This window comes from Poecilia mexicana, unplaced genomic scaffold, assembly GCF_051168715.1.
Source record: "Poecilia mexicana isolate PSO_F unplaced genomic scaffold, ASM5116871v1 scaffold_17, whole genome shotgun sequence".
Classification (NCBI taxonomy): Eukaryota; Metazoa; Chordata; class Actinopteri; order Cyprinodontiformes; family Poeciliidae; genus Poecilia; species Poecilia mexicana.
The window spans coordinates 27,709,669-27,729,223 of record NW_028263386.1 but is presented as its reverse complement, the minus strand read 5'-3'; the positions used below and the strand labels follow the sequence as shown (position 1 = coordinate 27,729,223).

The following is a 19,555-nucleotide window of genomic DNA, read 5'->3' as shown; positions in this document are numbered from 1 at the left end:
CAAATTTAAGTGTTGCATTTTTAGCTTCAATTGTGCTGAGATGGGATCAAAGATTTCATCTGCAGCCTGTAGCTCTGGAGTTGCAAATGGCTCTGGTTCTGTGGCTCACTTAATATTTTAAAGGATGGATTACTGCCCTGTTTTTATTGCTTCACTCTTTTGTTTTGTGCCCCCATGAAAGGACACACTGGTCCCTCTGGTAAATTTGGTCTAGAACTGCCGCTGATGAACTTCAGTATGAGTCTGAACTTAATTTTGAGATAAGTATATAACTGTAAAAATAAATTGGATTTTGCAGAGTAACTGAAGGATAAATAGTAAAACAATTTGTTTTCATGATCAGAGGTTCCCTGGTTTGAATCTCAGGTGTAACTCTGAGCATGCCTGAATAATCCAGTTTCCTCTAGAGCAGGGGTCTCCAAATCCAGGCCTCTAGGGCCAATGTCCTGCAGATGTGTCCCTGGTCCAACACACCTGAATCAAATGGCTCAATGACCACCTCACTCTGTCAGGTTTTCTAGAGTCCTGCTAATTACCTCATTATTTCACTCTGAGTTGAAGCTGAGACACATCTAAAAGTCACAGGACACTGGCCCTCAAGGCCTGCATCTGAAGACTGCTACTCTACTCCAAACCAAAAATTGTGTGTTCATTGATATTAACAATGTGTGGCCTTCTGATTTTGTGTTTCTTTATTTGATTGACAACTGAACCAAAATGTACCTTGCCTCTTGCCCAATAACTGCTGCACAGACTTGTGGTGAAGAGAGCTTAGCCAAAAAGTAAGACTACGTTCCTACGCTCATTTATGGTCATTTATTAGGTTATGATAGAATGAGATTGCCGACACAAGCAGCCAAAATGAGCTTTGTCCACAGCGTGGCTGTACTCTCCCTTAGAGAAGCCATCAGAGAGGGACTCAGTCTAGAGTCGCTGCTTCTCCACATCTAACGGAGTCAGTTAAGGTGTCTCTTATTATCTTTTCTGGATGCCTCGAAACATTTTTCGGGTATGTTCCTCTGCCAGGATACTCAGCTGGCGTGGGGACACATCAGGCTTCCCCCCCGATGATCTGGAGGAGGGAAGTCTGGGCTGAAACTGCTGCCCCAGCGACCCCGTTCTGCATAAGCAGATGACGACTAGTATGAGGAAATTGAATTGCAGTTCATTTTGATTGATTAATGGATAATGATATGCAGACAGCTAAGTTATGATTTATCAAATTAAACAATTGGAAGATGCTGTACAGTTTTTTTTTGTTTTTTTTAAATAAAAGAAAATGCATTCAGCTAAGATGCACTTTGCTTCTTTTCAGCTGTTCATGGTCGACAATGGAGCAGATGATTGGAGGATAGCCATGACATATGAGCGAATCTTCTTCATTGTGCTGGAGCTTCTGGTGTGCGCCATTCACCCCATCCCAGGCCAGTACGTCTTCACTTGGACGGCGCGACTGGCCTTTACCTACACACCGTCTGTGGCTGACGCCGACGTGGACATCATCCTCTCTATACCCATGTTCCTGAGACTCTACCTGATTGGCAGGGTCATGTTACTCCACAGCAAGCTGTTCACGGACGCCTCGTCCCGCAGTATCGGCGCCCTCAACAAGATCAACTTTAACACGCGCTTTGTCATGAAAACCCTCATGACCATCTGTCCGGGAACAGTGTTGCTGGTGTTCAGTATATCCTCCTGGATCATTGCTGCATGGACTGTGCGTGTCTGTGAGAGGTAAACACAGGGCTGTGAATAATGGATGTTGCTAGGTGCAAACCAAGACACAAAATGGCTGATGCACAGTTGTGTTGATTTGTGGATTACTAGATGCCTTCCTTCTTTCCTTCCTTTCACGTTCGTACCTGTCGTGTCTCATTCTCGTCAGTCTTCTCTTGCTTTTTATCACTCACCTGCAGTGGCCCACATGGATGAAATCATTAGCATAGGTCACATAGAAACAAAGCTTACATGTTTGCAGGAAGGCATTCACTGATTCGCCCACATGCGACAGCCCTGTTGAAGTGTTTAAAAACACCCTGACATCTGTCTCATTAGCTCAGCACTCGCTCCACAATTTCCCACTCCTTGTTTTAGATGAATATTGCTATTTTAGATGGCTTGTCCATAATTCATGAGAGCCTAATTGTTTGTTTGCTGAATGGTTTGTTTGGGTAATGCAGAGAAGCCCCCAAAATCCCTTAACCCACTTTCCTCCCCCCCAAAGCTGAGCATCTTGGTCCGTCTCGGGACGGGTGGTGGGGCGGGTATTGGTAGGAGGGGCATCAGGGAATCTCAGTGAAAATGAAGGAAAGGCAGAAAAAAATGGAAAGCTTTCCGTTCTTTTCCTCGCTTTACATTTGCATAGGGAAATGAGACGCTAATGTCAGCTTTGATGTTTAAAGTCTTTTTTGCGTGGTTGCTTCAGTGATGTTGTCAAGGAGATCTAATACAGCAAATTACCCCTTTCTGGTGGTGTAGCTACAGTAGTTCATATTGCACCACAGGGGAGGGTTTGAATTTGTCCAGGTCCTGACCACAGATGCTTAGTTTCTTCCTTAAGCTCTAACTCCCATCCTTCCCTCTGTTTCCTCTCTCCTAACTCCGTCCTTGTTAACCTGACACTAATCATTCCTCTCTGCTAGCCTTAGCCTCAGCACTTCAGCTGTTAGCTGGTGGATTTTCATCCTGATAACAGTATTTTACATTACAAACCAGTGCAGAGGTAGGCAGACGTTGTTCTAAGCTTAAATACACAGTTGTGAATAACATGGGCAACCTTTACAGAATTCTTCTGTTTTTGTTTTTTGTCCCACTAAAATGGTCCATATCATCAAATAAATTTTAAAATCAGTACAAATAACCTGAGTAAACTACAGAATGCAGTTTTCAGAATGACGATATAATGTAGTAAGCATAAAAGCTGCACATATCCAAACCATCATGACTCTGAGCACATACAGTTGTCCCTGTTGCCAAATCATTAACCAAATCTGATATTTTTTGTTCAGTTTCCGTCTCCCTCCCAGGCCGGATTACTGCCAGGACTGTAGAATCTAGAAGTTACTTTAATACAATCCATCTGATAGAAAATCAGTAGTCTATAATACATTTAGAAAATGCAACATGTCATGTTCCAATAAAAAAAAAAAATCAAGAACCGATCTGACATCTGTCTGGAAAACGGTAACAAAGCCATTTCTAAGGCTTTGAGACTCCAGCAAATACTGGGAACAGCATGAAACTTTCCAGGAGTGTCTGGCTGACCAAAAGAGTCCCTGATGGCTGATCCAGGAGGTCACAAAGGAACTCTGAACAACAGCTGAACCACTCTAGGCCTCCCTTAGACAGGTTTTATGATACAGCAATATGAGAGAGACTCAGATTTTTAGCAAAGCAAAACAGAGGGCTTAGCCAAAGTTTAGACTTAAATTCAGTCTAAACCCTCCAAAGTTTAAAAAAAAATTCTGCAAAGAGGAGTGGCAAAAAATTCCTTTACTGCAATTTGATGGAGATACTGTCTTTACATGTTTGAAGACAGTTGTTGACAGTTGTTGCAACCAAGGAAGAAACAACTTGTCGTACGAGTTAAGGTCAATTACTTTTTCTCACGGGGCCAGGTTGGTTTGGATAGCTTGTTTACTTAATAAATAAAATTGTGATTTGATGGCTGCATTTTATTATTTACTCTGGTTCCCCTTACCTAACATTAACATTAGTTTCACAAAGTTTCATATTAGTAAAGGATTCCATGTGCAGTACTTGGCATGTAAGAAACTAAAAAAAAACTAAATTCCTGACCAAAGGGCTGGGCGATATAGCAACCTCTATATATACATTCATTTTAATATACTGACACAATACATCATGTAAACCTGTCATTTCCGGTTTCTTGCATTGTTCCTTTTAGACATGCACTAATATCATGGCAGCTTATATTATATTTTCAGCTCACCACTGGACCACATCTGAGCTGATAAATAGACACCACTGTTTGAACATAGTTTTAACTGCTAGAGTGACATCAGTGAAAACGGTCATATAAATAGTTTTAGTTAACCAGAGCTATCATAATTGTCTTAAAAAATATTTTATTTTATTGCCAAACACAAAATAATTGTGTAATGGAAGGAAAATGTGTGTTTTGAGGCATGTTTGTACCAGTTCTGGATGTCTATAAACATTTAGCAAAACATCTCAAGCTCTGATTGGATGATGTCATCTGAACTTCAGTTTTTGGCTCTTGCCATCTTAATTGGATTTAGTTCTGGGCTGACTGAGTTATTCTGACACATGGAGATGTGCACTGCTTCAGTGTAGCTCTCGCTGTATGTTCAGGGTCGTTCTCCTGCTGGAAGGTGAAGCTCGCTCCAAGTCTTTACCAGGGATTCTCCCAGGATATCCCTGCATTTAGATCCATCCATCTTCCCATCATCCAGTGACCAGAGACACTGGTCACTAGATGACTAGCTGTTTGTCAGTGGATGAGGTGGGTTTAGGGTGATATGCAGTATGTTTTCTGCCACACATAATTGTAGAAAAACAGGATTAATTTGGTGTCTTTTGAACAGAACACCTTCTTCCACATGTTGGCTGTGTGGTTGGAATGGTTTGTGTGAACCTGCAAACAAGGCTTCTTTTAGCTTTCATTTTGTAATGATTTTCTTATTGTCCTTCTTTTATAACTTTTCTCACAGATTTGTGAAATTTGAAAAACTATTTGTTTCTCTGTTGGGGTATTTTCTTATCTGAGCTGTGGATCTTTGCATCTCCTCCAGAGATGGGATTGTTGGCTGCCTCTCTGGTTATTGCTGTCAGTTTAGATGTTTTGGTAGGTTTGCAGCTCTGTCATAGTGTTTCTATGTTTACATATACGGAATGGATTTGATAAATTATAGCCTGCTCAGTTCCTTGTATACAGTTTCACTGCCTGAATGTCCACTAACAATAAAATTGCGCAAATTGAAATTGTAGAAATAAATTTGCTTTATGGAACCATGGCAATTTTGGAAAATTGTATGTTTTTTTTTTCGATAAATGGGTTTTGCACTGGGACAAGGTGGTTTTTCAGCTGTATCAAGATAGAGGTACTTTAAAAAACTCCAGTAGAAACATTTTTTTCACATCCTACGTTGCCTGCTCTCTGGTAATGCCGCAGCTTTTTCCAGTCAACAGATCCTGTTGTGAATGCTCAGGCTAATTAGCATAGTCATCGATGACGGTAGATAAGTTTTTTTCTGTAATGGTAAGCTGTTTCTCCGCCATTAGGACATTTAGCAGTGAGTAAGAAAGGCTGCTTGACAGCGCTGAGCCCTGCCTCCTGGCTCTGATTGGTTGTTTTTGGTCTGGAACTGAACATTTCTTCAGACAACAATAGCTCAAGGAGAAGATGGGTGGGACTGAACTTTTCACAGATTATCTGTCTCATAACATACTGTATATATATATATATATATATATATATATATATATATATATATATATATATATATATATATATATATATATATATATATATATATATATATATGAACAGTTTTTCTAAAAGTTACATCCTGCACCTTTAATGAAAACACCACAATTGCAAAATTGTGTTTTTTCGACATTAGCAGAGTATAGATAAAGATTTGTGTACATTTCATTTGTAATGGAAGTGCAGCTATTGTTCTCCAGTCCATCCTGTTGTGCAGATGGACATCAACGTATACCTTGACTTTAAAGATGGCCGTACTGCTGAGTAGTCTGTCAGGTCCCTGTGCTCAGCCTCTTGTCCACTTCTGATAGACCCAGCGACTTAAAGTCATCTAAGTGTTTCTGCAGATGAAAGGACTCTGACTTGTACTGGAAGACTGAAGCACACAGTGTAAAAATACATTTTGACAGGACAGTCCCCTGCTGACCTCCTGGTCAAACACACAGTCTGTAGTCTCACAAACTGTGGTCTGTTTGTCAGGAAGTTATTAATTCAGGTGATTATGGCTGAATATTGATGTTTGTACTAATCTTGCCTCAGTTCAGGTTTGCTGACCTTGTGAAAATGAATTTTCCCCTTGAGGGACAACAAAAGTATCTGAATTTGAATCGGAGTCCACCTGTGCCTTCCTGAGTTTCTTACACACTTAAGCAGTCTGGGTTGTGTTAAATGCACTAGAGAAATTAAAGAAGATAAACTCACAGTACTGGCTTATAGTGACCTCTTTACTGTTTTAGGTCCTGAGTGGCTTGTTTACCTTCTCAGTTGGGCCAAAGACATTCTCCCCATGACTTTTATGATGAAAGATGCTTGGACAACAGGGCTTGTAGTTGCTAAGCATGGATGAATGAGATTTCCTGGATACTGGAATGAGGCAGGATGTCTTCCAAAGCACCGCAATTATTTCCTGGGTTGCGCTGAACTTGAAGAGATGATGCAGGATCCCACAGACCTTCAAATCCTGAGGGTCTGAAACCGTCTGGCTGCAGTCTTGTTCTGGTTCCATCTCTCCACCTTCCTTTCATGATGACAAGACATGGACATGGGGTGAGGTGAAGGAAGCACCAGCCTTCCCTGATATCATTGAAGAAAATAACTGAGCAGTAACCCTACGATCAATGTCCAAATCAGAAGAAAAATGTGGTGTGAAAAGGAAGTTGTGGGTAAATTGGAGGAAAAGAGGTGTGTCTGGCTGAGAGCAGGTGAGGATGATGCTGGGCTCGTTTCTAAGCTGAACATGTTGAGGAAGGTCTTTAGTTCAATGGCCCTGTCCACCTCACACCATCTGACCCTCTTGTTATGTCTGAAGTTGATTTTGTGCACAGCTCAGTAATTTCCATGGCTTCTTTTCTCGGGTATCTCCTTTTTCTCTTTCAGTCATTCTTTGAGGCCAGTGGCTGTATAGAGCTTTACATTTCAGAAAGTACTGTAGTGGTCTATTGGGAATCATTTTGTCCACATAAACTTCATGGCATAGTTGTCATGTCCATGTGATACACAGGGTGCACCAGTCTGTACCATCCCTGATGTTTGCATAAAACAAATCCAACATTTTTTTGTTTTTATTTTTCATTCTGGTGGAGTAGTTGAAGAGCTGCTGAAATCATTGAAGGGAGAGAGGAATAGATAACATTTTTCAGATATTCCTGCATATGCATCCAATGAGGCTTCTGTCCTTAACAACAGAGTGGAGTGGATGACTTAATATGCACAGTTGGCATATTAAATCATCCACTACAGGATCTATACATCTACAGAGGTAATACTGCTGAATTCCTTTGGTAAATAAAATTTTACAGCTATGTCAAAGTTCAGTACCTGGACTGCAGAAACAACAGCAGGATGTTCTGGATTACACAAGCTATTGATGACAATCCCTACAACTCTTATTTTTGCTCCGACTCTTCAAATCTCTGTCTGCTTGTCCAGTCTTAACTTGTGAAAGTCAGGAAGAGATACTAGAGTTGGTTATTATGTGGTTGGCTATTGCTGCCACATCTCTTTGAAACACATGACACTGTATTCCAGAGAGCGTGGCTGGGTATTTGTTAGATCATCCTCCAATGTATGAGAGGGTCATGTTAGCCACTGTGATCAAGAAGGTTTTAGCTTCCTGTTTTTCTTGATCCACTCTGCTCTTGCTCTTCATCCAAAACTCTTCCTCCATAACCCGTCATTGATTTAGGGTCCAGTTTGGTTCTATTAGAGCTTTTGAAATATTTATCTCTCTTTTATTTCACATTATCAGAATGTGACAAAAATGCTAAATTTAAAAAAATCAGCAAAAGTAAAGCTTTTAATCTCAAAATGATTTAAATTGCTTGTTTTATAACAGAGATACAGCAACAAGCTGCCACATTGCGCAACAAAATTCTACTCCATTATAAATAAAACAGTAGATAACCAAAATGGTTTAGCATCATTAGAAGTAAAAATTTATTTCTAGTATAATAAGAGGAAAAAGAACAGGAGAGTAGCATATTGAAGGTAAATGCCTAGTCTTGATAACCTTGGCTTTGACCTTGAACATAAATAAGAATTTGGTTTTGGTCTATATCGTCCAGCCCTGTCTTCCTGTCTTCTACTGCACATCTAACTGTATGTCCTCCACCCAGAGTGAGCTCAGAAACCCAGACATTAATAAAGTCATACTTGAGACGCACAGAGGTTCCAAAAAAGCTAAAAAAAAATTGATTGGCTCAACCACGCAGTCATTCACACTGCTAGAGCACACTCCCAAACACCAGGGCATGTCACCACTTTACTTCATTTTCCAGAATGAGATGGGCGGAGCTGTGTATGTATGTCTTTTTGTGTTACTGTGAATGGTTATGAGCATGCATGTGCAGTTTTGTGAGTGTGTGTGTGTGTGTGCGTGTGTGTATGTGTGTTTGTATAATGTTTTGTTGTACTTTCTATTTCCCCACTATGCTGCTCCATAGGGATACCATGTGAGTCCTTTTTCTCTGGCTGTAAAAAAAAAAAAAAAAAAAAAAATCTATATATCATTTTCTTCACTGAGCTGGCGCCACTGCTGCCCTGACTGGGAGGGTGGGGGTATTAGAGGGGTATAGGGGCAGCCCTTCTAAAACACATGAACTGTCAAACCTAGCAGGCCAAAGCAGAATCAGGTAAGGCCTCTCGTTGGCAGGAATGTGCCACTGCTCCTCTGCTAAGAGGACATATTCTACTGGCTCTAGAAGCATAGCAGAGGTGAAGTAACTGTGTGAGCAGCACTTTGAAGCAAGCGTCTCTTTGCTAACTGTTGTGCATGAGGCCAAAGAGAACCTGAGTGGGTGGGAGGAGGGGTTGGATTTAAAGCAAAGTACTCCATGTCACCTTCAGAAGTCTACCAGAGGGCAATCCATCTTTGTACAATTTGTCTCCCTTTCTTGATTTATGAAATTGGTATAGATCCATGTGACACAAAAATACTTTCTAGGAGCAACTGCAAAGATTTTTTGAGGAGAAAAACCCTGTTTATTCTTTTCCTCACACATTACCATCTCATTATGCGTCTCCCTCTCACAAAATTGATTGAATCGTGTTCTAATGGTTTTTCAAAGACATTTGTTGCTCTTACCCAAATATATTTTGCCTAGAAATCCAGAAACAAAAATCCTATCCAGACTAACTTTATCTTGAATCAGAACAGTGAGCAGTTTCAGTCTTGTTGTTGAGACTGTTTAAGTTGTTTTTTTGTGGCCCTGGTTTGAACATTGCAATGCTGATGTAGAGATTGAGGTTCAACCAGTTGAAATATTACAGGGCAGGATTTAAATGAGGGCTTTGTGTTCCCTTGCAACTTAAAGTACGTAGACACAACGGTAAAGCAGGAAACTCTTCAGAATGTGATGACTACTGTCCTTGTTTGTTTCACTATTCTAAATGTCACTTCCCCTTCCTCATCTCCTTTGGTAAACATAAAAAACAGCATGATAGTTTTCATGTTTACTGCCCAATTCCATTCTTTTAAACAAATCAAAAACGAAAAGAAGAGGCGCTTGTTTCCTAAAAGTGCTTTGTGTGACTTGTATCCTCTGTTAAATGCATTGAGGCACTGTCACATTGATCATGCTCCTGTGTTTATGAAAGGGCAGTATGCTGTGAGAGTGGACGAACACGGAGTCTAACTGGAAAATGCCTAGATGGGGGGAATGAAAGTCACACATCCAGAGGAATTGAGAGGGATGGAGAAGTAGAGGGAGTGTGGAGTTGGGGAAGATTTTTTTAAATTTACTGTGAATGGATTAAAGACTGTTCTTAGTCCATTCTTACTCCTTTCCTCATAGTTTGTTCTTACTCCTCTCCTAGTGCATAACATGTCATGAACCTCATCTAAGTTCTTTTGGCTTTAACCTCCAAGTCCCTCTCTCCCTACTCCTCACTGACTGATTTATACATCCCCTACTCTACCCATCTAATGTGGCCTCATCTGCAGTTTCCCGTCATCTTCTCTTCCCTGTTCCGATCTTGTCCCCTTACAGACCGAACCCGCTTTAAACTGCTGCATGCGTGCTTGTTCTGCCTCCCTTTCTTAGCCATTCGTTAATTTTCTTTCCCTTCTTGTTTCGATTCTTTTACCTGAAACAAAACGTTCCATTCCCAGGCAGTGTGAGTGGTGCTTCTCACCTCACTGTCTACAGCAACGTCAAAGTCTCAGAAAGTTTATCTGTCGCTGAGAGCAAGGCACCACATAATCGAGCTCGAATTACTCATCGGATACACACACACACCATATGTTACATGCATCATTGCCCAATTGAAACATAGAATAACCCAAATACTCTGACCAGGGAAAACATCCACCATGATGCACTTAGAACAGATACAAGGTTTACATACATCTTGGTTGATTGTATGTGTGTGTGTGTGTTTATTTTTCTATTTTTATTTTTTCATGGAGGTCCTCAGGCAGCCACATACTAACATTATATATAAAGCTAGTATTATATATAATATATTCATCTGAAACCTACTCTCTCCAAACAAAAAAAAGAAAATCAGATTTTTGTCGAAAGAGTAGATAGGTTGGAGAGAAAGTGAGCTACACTAAGCAAACACTCCATGATCTAACCAGTGTTGTGGGTGGAAATGCAACACATTTCATGAATTGATGCTCGGGATGACTTCATAGAGCTACACAGCGTTTGTAGAGGCGATGGAGTGGTGGAGTTTTACTGCTGCTGTGTCCCCTGAAGGACAGAAGCCCAGAATCTGCACCAAATAGTGACAGTTTTATTAAAGGGGGAGCAGCTGCAGCTGGAGTTGAGGTCGGTCACACTGTGGTGATTTTGCTGTGTTTTTTGGGTGCTACCTCCAAGTAATTCAATGAGACCTCTGTAACAGAAAAATCTCAGGTTTGTTAACACTGGAGACATAAGTATGCACTCCAGGACTGAAGCGTTGACAATAAGGAGCTCATGAACTGCTACCTGTGTAGTGGCCTTGCAGACTGAGGAGGACAGTCATGGAATGACAGAGAGGCCTGCTTTAGGGGAAAATTAACAAGTCACATTTTTAAGGTGAATATGATTGTCTCACTTGACTGACCTTGCTATTTTGGTAACCAATTTTTCCATTGGTTACCAACAGATAAGGTCAAGATTATCAACATAAATGTAGCATCTTTATTTAAGGTGACCACTATAGGTGTGTGATACTTCATATTTTGATATTGATTCAGTACTAAGTAAATATTGGACCAGTATCGCTGAGACCAATAATTATATCGATACTGATACCGACACGTTTTGTCTAAGTTTGACATATTATCAAACTTCTGACCTTTAGGTTGTTTTGTTTTTTCCTTTAAATTATTCTGTTCACACCTACGATAGAATTTGGACAAAGCTGAAAGGTGTTAACATACTACCACGACAAACGGTAGCAACAGAAAAATCAAACAAAGATGTGTCCATTTTTTTTAAATAAACAAAGTGACAGTTTTATTAAAGGGGGAGCAAATCAATACAATTTTTTTGAGGCACTATTGAGAAACTACAATGCAGAAATAAAATAAAATTTCAAGATGGATTCTGATGCTAAAGTATCAATCTTACCATCATTAGAATCAATCTGATACTCACAGAGCCCTCCAGGGGACATGGGAATTTTTTTTCTTTTGCGTTCCCTCGCAAAACTTTTGCGTTTTGAAGAGAGGCAAAGAGAATTAGGTCTCCGAGTCACTTAATACCATGTTCAACTTAAAACAGTAAGGTGGGACTTAAAAAAATTCACTTACATTTATTCCTATGGATTTATTGTGTTCCCTTGCAAAACTTTTGCGAAAAGTTAAATCTTGGTCTCATCTGACCAAAGCACACAGCTGACATTAAAGTTTCAGCATAATTTAGAAAACTCTACATACATGTTTGTGATGGTGGGACAAAAAGACACACATCAACAGACACAGCCTTTTCACATCAACAGAGGCTGCTGGATTGTTAATCTTCAGTCATCAACTGTTGGGAAGTATTTATTAGTACCAGGCTTGACTGTAGATAATTTGAACAAGCAGTTTATTTTTTTTCGAGAAGAGATGCAGGTCATGTTTTTCCTTTCCCTCTTACCATTCAGGTCCCACTATGTATCATGTGTTTTATGCAGAAATGGATAACTGATCGCCTTCTTTGAATCACTTCATACGTGTCCTGATAACAAAGTAGTCAAAGTGGGGAACAAACTCTAGGTTCCTGACATATTTGTTGCCCTGGAATAGGTTGAAAGTGGTGCCAGCTCTTCTCCATGTTAACCCAAAAACCTGCCACGGTATATTGAGAGCTTGAAAATATTGTTTTCATCACGTCCCTTCTATTTCCATGATTCATTTACAAAGAAGAGAGCAGAGACATCCATAGTTGGTGCTAATAATAAAAGAGGGAGAAAAGACACCTTTAGCGTTTCTCCCAGCATTCTTCTGGGTTATGTTTACTGCAGAAAGAAGCCCACTGTACTGCACCGTGTTCTCCAAGTTGAAAATGCGGCACATTTCAGCCTGCACTAAAGACATGACTCATTCTCTGCACGCCTTCATGCCAAGATGAATGAAGTTTGCATACTAGTCATTTGTAATTACAATATTTAGCCATCTGATCAAGTTTAGCCCCCTGGCAGCTATCAAAGGCCAGCTGGTGAAGTGTTGGAATGCAGGTAAAAGAGACAGGGGTGTCAAATTCAATGAGCATCTACCTTCCACGTTTCACAAATGAGAGCTGGTCCTCAAAGACGCTTCATTCCCTCGTCCCAGTGCAACATTACAGACCCTGAGTTTTTCCCTCACACTCCTGCTCTCAATATACTGGCTTTGAAGCATGCAGGATGCAGACAACTTTTTATTCGTGCATGATACAAAACGGACTGCTTCTGTGCATGTCATCACACACTAGAATCCTACAAGCCACACACTGCTGTGGGACAGAGAAGCTCCCAGGAATTCATTCCCCCTTGACTTTGAGCATGAACACGAGGAGTGGGAGTTTTATGCACTGCAGAAGGCATGAGTAGATGATTAAAAATATTTGGTGGCAATGAACTGTCTTGGAGGAGAAAATTGACCCAAGAATTTCTGAAACAGTGTTTTTTTTTTTTTTCTAATAGAAAAAAAGAAACTGAGCCCTTAGTTTTTCTTTTGTGTTTGGAGGAGATCTGTTGGACATTTTTGATAGGTTCACTTTGGAAAATGCAGTTAACTGATTGAACTAAAATCTTCTTGAGAAAAGATGCACTTATTACGACTTTAATTTTTGTTACTCGGTTTTTGGACATATTTGACCAGCCGTTAAATATATTTATGCTAATCCTAGCTTCACTTTAACAGTTATATTATTTGTTGATATGAGAATTGTGTTTAAAGTATTCTTTAACTTTCTATCACAGGCTAAAGGCGAGTCCTGCAGCATGTGAGAGACAAATTTGCCGCAGACTTTACATCTTAAACTACATTTAGCAAATTATATTAGCATGGTTAGCTTGTACTTATTTCGTGGAGAATAAATGTTTACCATAAAGCAGCAGTATTTTTTTTTTTTTTAAAAAAAACATGTTTTTTACTTATTTGTTAAAACTATCACCATGTGGTGATAAAATATGAGACGGATAATCTGTGAAAAAAATTACCTCTGCTGCCTTCTTTCTATGGTCCTGCTGTCATCTGAACAAATATACAGCTCTGTCAAACAACCAATCAGAGGCAGGAGGAGGGTCTTACCGCTGTCAATCACCCTCACTCACTCAAATGTTCAGGTTAGTTAGCATAGTTACAATGACAGCAGATGAACAGTTTTCCTGGAACGCCAAGTTATTTCTCCACCAGTAGCACATTTAGTAGTGCATACATGATTGACAGTGCTAAGACCCTCCTCATTTCTGCAGATGGCAATAGCGGCACTGTGAGGAGGCAGAGGAGCTTGGTTTTTATATTAAACTGCCACAAGATATTGACAGTTTTAACAAATTTGTAAAAAAAACCCCACATTTTTGTAAAAGTTACATACTGCTGCTTTAACTCAAAGCTACCAGTTTTTCCAAATCTAGCAATTGCTGTAACATAAATAAGTGAAAAGATAAAATGACTAAAACAGAGCAGGTTTTATTTTCTGTTATTTCCTTAGTGTCCCTCTCTCTCACTTCCTGTGAATCTGTGAGCATCTTTGTGCTTCCTCTGTGACCTCGTGCTTAACGCCTCATCTAGAATCAACTTGCCAACATTTAGTTTTTTTCACCCAGAAACAGTGTGTACCCTGAAGTCTTTGGTTGATAGTATGATCTCAACCAATCAGTCATGTGTCTGGGCTGATCAAATTGAGAATCATAGTAATTATGATAATTAATAACTGATTAGAAAAAGCTGGCATTTTTTAAGTTTCCAATCAATTGCTCACATATCTGGGCTGATCAAATTCAAAATGACACTATTTGTGTCACCAGAACTTTTATTGGTGCATCTCTGCCATTAAAACATTGTCAGTAGTTAGAATTTATGCAGTTTTAAAATTAAAAAAACTCTCAACTTCTCCAAGACAGTCCATTGGTTATATTTAAGCAAGTTGAACAAAGGTGCACCAAGGCATATTTGCCTCTGTAACAGACTTTTGCGTTGCTGCAAAGGATATCGGAATGCCATCCTCAATCTTGGGCTTCTACAGTTTTTTTTTTATTTTTTTTTTATTTTTTTATTTCTTTGTAAAGTTATTTTTCATACACTTTGTTGGCCTTTGATTTGACATTTCAAACATTGCTGAAAGCTACTTTGTATGTTGTGATCATTTGTATGTTCAGTTTTTTTTTTTTTTTTCTTTCAGCACCTTAATCTCTGATGGAGCATTTGTCACACACTGTGACCAATCAGTCAACTGTTTGATTTATTGCAGCATTATTACCATTTTGAATGCACTGACATGCAGTTGTTTAGTTGCATTTATCAACATGAGTTTAATTGATGTGTGGCACTTTGTACCATAATGTCTGGTAAAATATGTTTTTCTTTGACATTTGAAAAATGTTCTTTGAAATTATTATGGTATTTTGTAAAGGATTTGAATCTGCAGCCATTTTATGAATGTCCCTGGTCAAAAATTTATTTTTGTATCTTTCAAGATTCTGAGAATGTCTTTTGTTGATACTGTTTTCAAATACTTTAAGCATATTGTGTATAATTCTTTTTCCCATATGTGACATTAGTTTCTCTGTGCAGAAGTTAATTTTCTCTGCCTGAAAATAAGTAAGTTCTTGTGCCAAACCAGTGCTTGAAAATAGAACCACCTGAGACCAGTAACTCTTATATATAAAAAAACTAGTTCTATGTTGCACCACCTGCTGGGCTGAGGAAAAAACATCAGATGCATTTTTTTCTTGCAGGTGCATTTCTTCTAATTTCCCTAAATTTTTGACATAAAAAATTTAGGTCAATAATTTCTTGACCTAAAAAATTAGGTCAATTTTTTTTTTAAAGTTTTTAAGAAAACGCTCACTAATCTAATTTTCTTTTGACGCATGGCTGTTAAAAGAAAATTAGATTAGCATTGAGATAACACAAGTTAACTTTTTTTCAAATTTTTTCTAATGTATTTTTACATACCCTCCATGGCAACGTTATACCTGCCATGGATGGCAAATACATGGTAGGTAATGCAGGAGACAGTTCAAAACATGTTCTGTGTTTAGGATGTGCTTCCTGTGGCAAAGCAGGCACTCCATATAGGTTAGCTTAGATGTCCATGGTGTGACCCCTGACTTTTAAACATGCACTCCCTCTTCTCAGTCTTTTCCCCCTTTCCCACCAGATTCTGTGGTGGGATTTATGTTTCCTACCACTAGCAAAAAAAAACCCCACCGATAAATAATAAATAAATGAAATCATATGAAATCAGAAATGACAGCAGATTAATCAAGCAAGACTTTTCTGGTTCTGTTACCACCTGTCAACAAGCCACTTATCTGGTAAAAACGACACGATCCTTATCAGTGTTTTCACAGAACATGCTGTTAATGAGGACTATTTGAAGCAACATTTGCTAATTGAATTGTTAGCAACATAAGCTAATAACAATGAAGTTCTTAGAATATTCTGGCTCCAAAAACTAAAGGACCATCTTAAAAACAGATGATGTACATTTACATTAAGGCTATCAGAAGTGGAAATAAACTATCGTTGCAGCTATCAGCTATAACATCTTTGGGCGCTATCCTAGCTGTAGTTGGTGTAGAAAGTTGTTCCAGGCCTCACATACATAAACTGTATGATGTATGTGATTTGAGGTTAAAATCCCAATATTTACTAAAGGATATTGTCAGGTAGATGTCGGTGACATGAAAAAAATAGAAAGTTGCTTTTTTTCCAAAGTTTTCTGGAGAGCTTCCCACCAGCAACAAGCAGGCAGTACTAGCTTAGCAGGCCCCATTAATGTACATCATGATGAGGGAACTGTATTTTACCATCAAGTATTCTTACTGAGGATTGAGCTTATGTCCTGGAGTTGTTCTAATATAGATAAAAAGTCATTCATTGATTATCTAAAAAACTTTGATGGAGTTCTCATATCATCTGTAACTACTAAAGATGGTTACAAAAAAACAAATATTTGCCTTTGATATATTTTTTTAATGTTTACCGTATTTTCCGCACTACAAGGCGCACCTTCAAAGAATGACCTATTTTAGCACCTTTTTCATGTATTAGACGCACCGCATTATAAGGCGCATAGAATAGACGCTTCATACTCTATTATACATTTATAAAAATTTGGTCCCCGAGTACTTTATATAGTAGGCTGGCCCAGTCGTTGTTTCACTCACGGTGTTGGTGTTGCATATTGTGCCCAACTGCTTTCTGGGTAACAGACCAACCGACACGCTGCCGCTGCACTCTCTCGTCCCCTGCCCCTCCCCCCCGGCTTTAAATGTATTATCAAACTTTATTAACAAACCAGCGTTCCCATAACCATACTGTCCCAGCATGCACCGCGCACTTCTTCTACGGAAAAAAAAGAAGTTGGCGGCTGCTTACCGTAGTGGACCAACTACGTAAGCAGCCTACTGCATGTCTGTGTAAACATGACGTCTTTCATTTCGATCTGAGTTAATTAGCGTAGCATTTCTGCCGGATTTTCACAAAATATCAGCCACGACAATGGACAGGGGAACCAACAAGTTCATGTCATCTTTTTTGGACGACATCAAGGTGTTTGAGCCATGGGATGCCTCCAACATTGTGCGCGTCACAGCTAAAAGCTACCGACAGATGAGGAAAACAGCAGATCCTCACACCCTCAGCATAAATATAGCTATGGACAAGATCACTGATGCCTATTGTTCTTGCAAGGCTGGGTAAGTCGGCATTCATGGTTTTGATGGTCCACAATGTACATTAGCATGTGTTTACTACTGCAGCTTGTGTTTGTGAGACGGTCACACACGTGGTAGCTGCGCTGTGACGTAAAATGGGCATTAGTCAATGAAACGCGGCCCATGTGGTAAGGTCCGTTGCTAGACCTGTTGTGGCTCAATATTGGTCCATATATAAGGCGCACCGGACTATAAGGCGCACTGTCGGCTTTTGGGGAAATTGAAGGTTTTTAGGTGTGCCTTATAATGCGGAAAATACGGTATATGTTTTTGTGGACAAGTGCAAAATTTTCAACAAACTACAGGATCATTATGGCATCACTGCCTGTCCAGAAGCTCATATGGATCAAACCCGTTTGGAAGCCTTTCAGACCCAAAGGTTTGTTGGATGTACTGCTGAACAGTACACAGCCTCTCTATACAGTACAACTAACCTTTAAGGGTTTTTCCTCCAGATTGTGTTTCCTCCTTTTTTCTTTCTGTCACTGTCTCACTTTCTCATCAGTTGGCGGCCTACAGAATCATGTTTAGCTAATTTGACCTCAAGTCTCCAGTTTGGTGTACCTGTACACATGGCATTTTGAACTCTGAGGTTGAGGGTTGGTGGGAATCTACAACTTTTTGAGTCAGAACTCGAACTTCATGAGGCCTTCAGTGCAGACAGAATGCACCATAAGAACCACAACCTGGTTTAGCACAAGAACTTTGGTCTAAAATCCCTACAAACTGCTGCTACCTGCTTAAAGCTAACACACCAAACTGTTTTAGAGCAGAGGTCTCGCTCATGCTCTTCCTCCATATTTCCCTCCGGCCACAGGGCTTGTTTGACTCAGAGCATCCTGTTCTTTAGCATGTTTGCATTCATGAAACTGCGGCTACCTTTTTCTAAGCCTGTCTGTCCTTGTCTTTATTGTTTCAGGTATCATGACAAACAGGAAGTGACCAGTAACTTCCTGGGAGCCATGTGGCTCATCTCAATCACCTTCCTTTCTATTGGCTACGGTGACATGGTACCACACACGTACTGTGGGAAAGGCGTGTGTCTTCTTACAGGGATCATGGTAGGTTCCTTTTGTTTTTATTGAAATATATCATTAAATATGTGGAAGGAAAACTTTACTTTATTAATTTTTTTTTTGTTCTATCAAAATAAAATCTTGGATTGAGACCCTTAATACCTCTTTTACCTCGTCTTACACATGCAAATGCACTTTTACTCTCTTGGCGTCTATTTTTACCTGTAGCTGTGGTTAATGGCGCCCTGCAGAGCTCACTCATCTGTTCTGTTATTCAGCTCTCTCTAGAAGGACTGAGGATGGCCCGATAATTTGCTGTGCTGAAAGGTTAAACCAAGTTAAAAATGTACCAGTTACTATTACTTTTGATTTCTTCTCATTTATTCATTTACTGAAACCACTCTGGCATCAGGCCTGCACAAAATAGTGGGTAATTATGCAGTGGAAATGCAAAGATAACAGGGTTTTCAAAATCTGAAAAGTGTGATGTGAATTTGTTTTTTTAACCCCCATAAATAGTTTGTTGATGTGCATTTTGTTCCCTCAGTTTGTAGCGATGTGGCTCCAGCAGCTCCTTCTGCTGGAAAGGTTTGGTCCAGTCTTATTTGCAAAAGTTTCTCAATTTTCAAGACTTGTCTCAGATCCCCAGTTGGACTCAAGTCTGTACTTTGATTAGGCTATTCTAAACAATGAATACACTTTAATATAACCCTTCCTATTGTAGCTCTGGCTGTGTGTTTAGGGTTGTCCTCACTATGTAAGGTGAACCTCTGCCACAATTTCAGGTCTTTTTGCAGCAGCTAATCCATCTTCCATCAGTTCTGACCAGCTTCTAAATCCTGAAGATCAAATCTAGGTCATGTGCAGTGCTAGTTTTCCAAACAAACAACATTGTGTATGTAGGCAAAACTGACAGGTTTCTTATCTGATCATAGCACCTTCTGTCTCCCCTATGTTGCTTGTAGAAAACTACAAAGGGGCTTCATTGTACAGTCTTATGTACTGTGACTGTGACAGTGGGATTAATGAAACACAGATAACTTCTGGTGGCAAATGGTTGCTAATTATTTAGTTAGAGGTATTATACCATACAGAGAGCTGAAAGTGCATGCATTTCCCACTTTTCAGATTTTTAGGGGCTTCCAGTGTTCTCATAATGTTAAAGCAGATAGATATAGTTCATGTTACATTTACAAATGTCACCAACCAAGTGCTTTTGTGTTTG

The 19,555-nt window shown here is 39.5% G+C and overlaps 1 protein-coding gene across 2 annotated transcripts in view; it reads left to right on the top strand.

Moving 5' to 3' along the window:
* The window catches only part of kcnn1a (potassium intermediate/small conductance calcium-activated channel, subfamily N, member 1a), a 50,193-nt gene that overhangs the window by 18,509 nt on the left and 12,129 nt on the right, over nucleotides 1–19,555 (top strand). For both annotated transcript variants that reach the window (XM_088014456.1, XM_088014457.1), the window contains 2 exons: nucleotides 1,316–1,734; nucleotides 18,234–18,375. In XM_088014456.1, coding sequence (XP_087870582.1) covers nucleotides 1,316–1,734; nucleotides 18,234–18,375 — 561 coding nt within the window. The remainder of the gene's footprint in view (nucleotides 1–1,315; nucleotides 1,735–18,233; nucleotides 18,376–19,555) is intronic.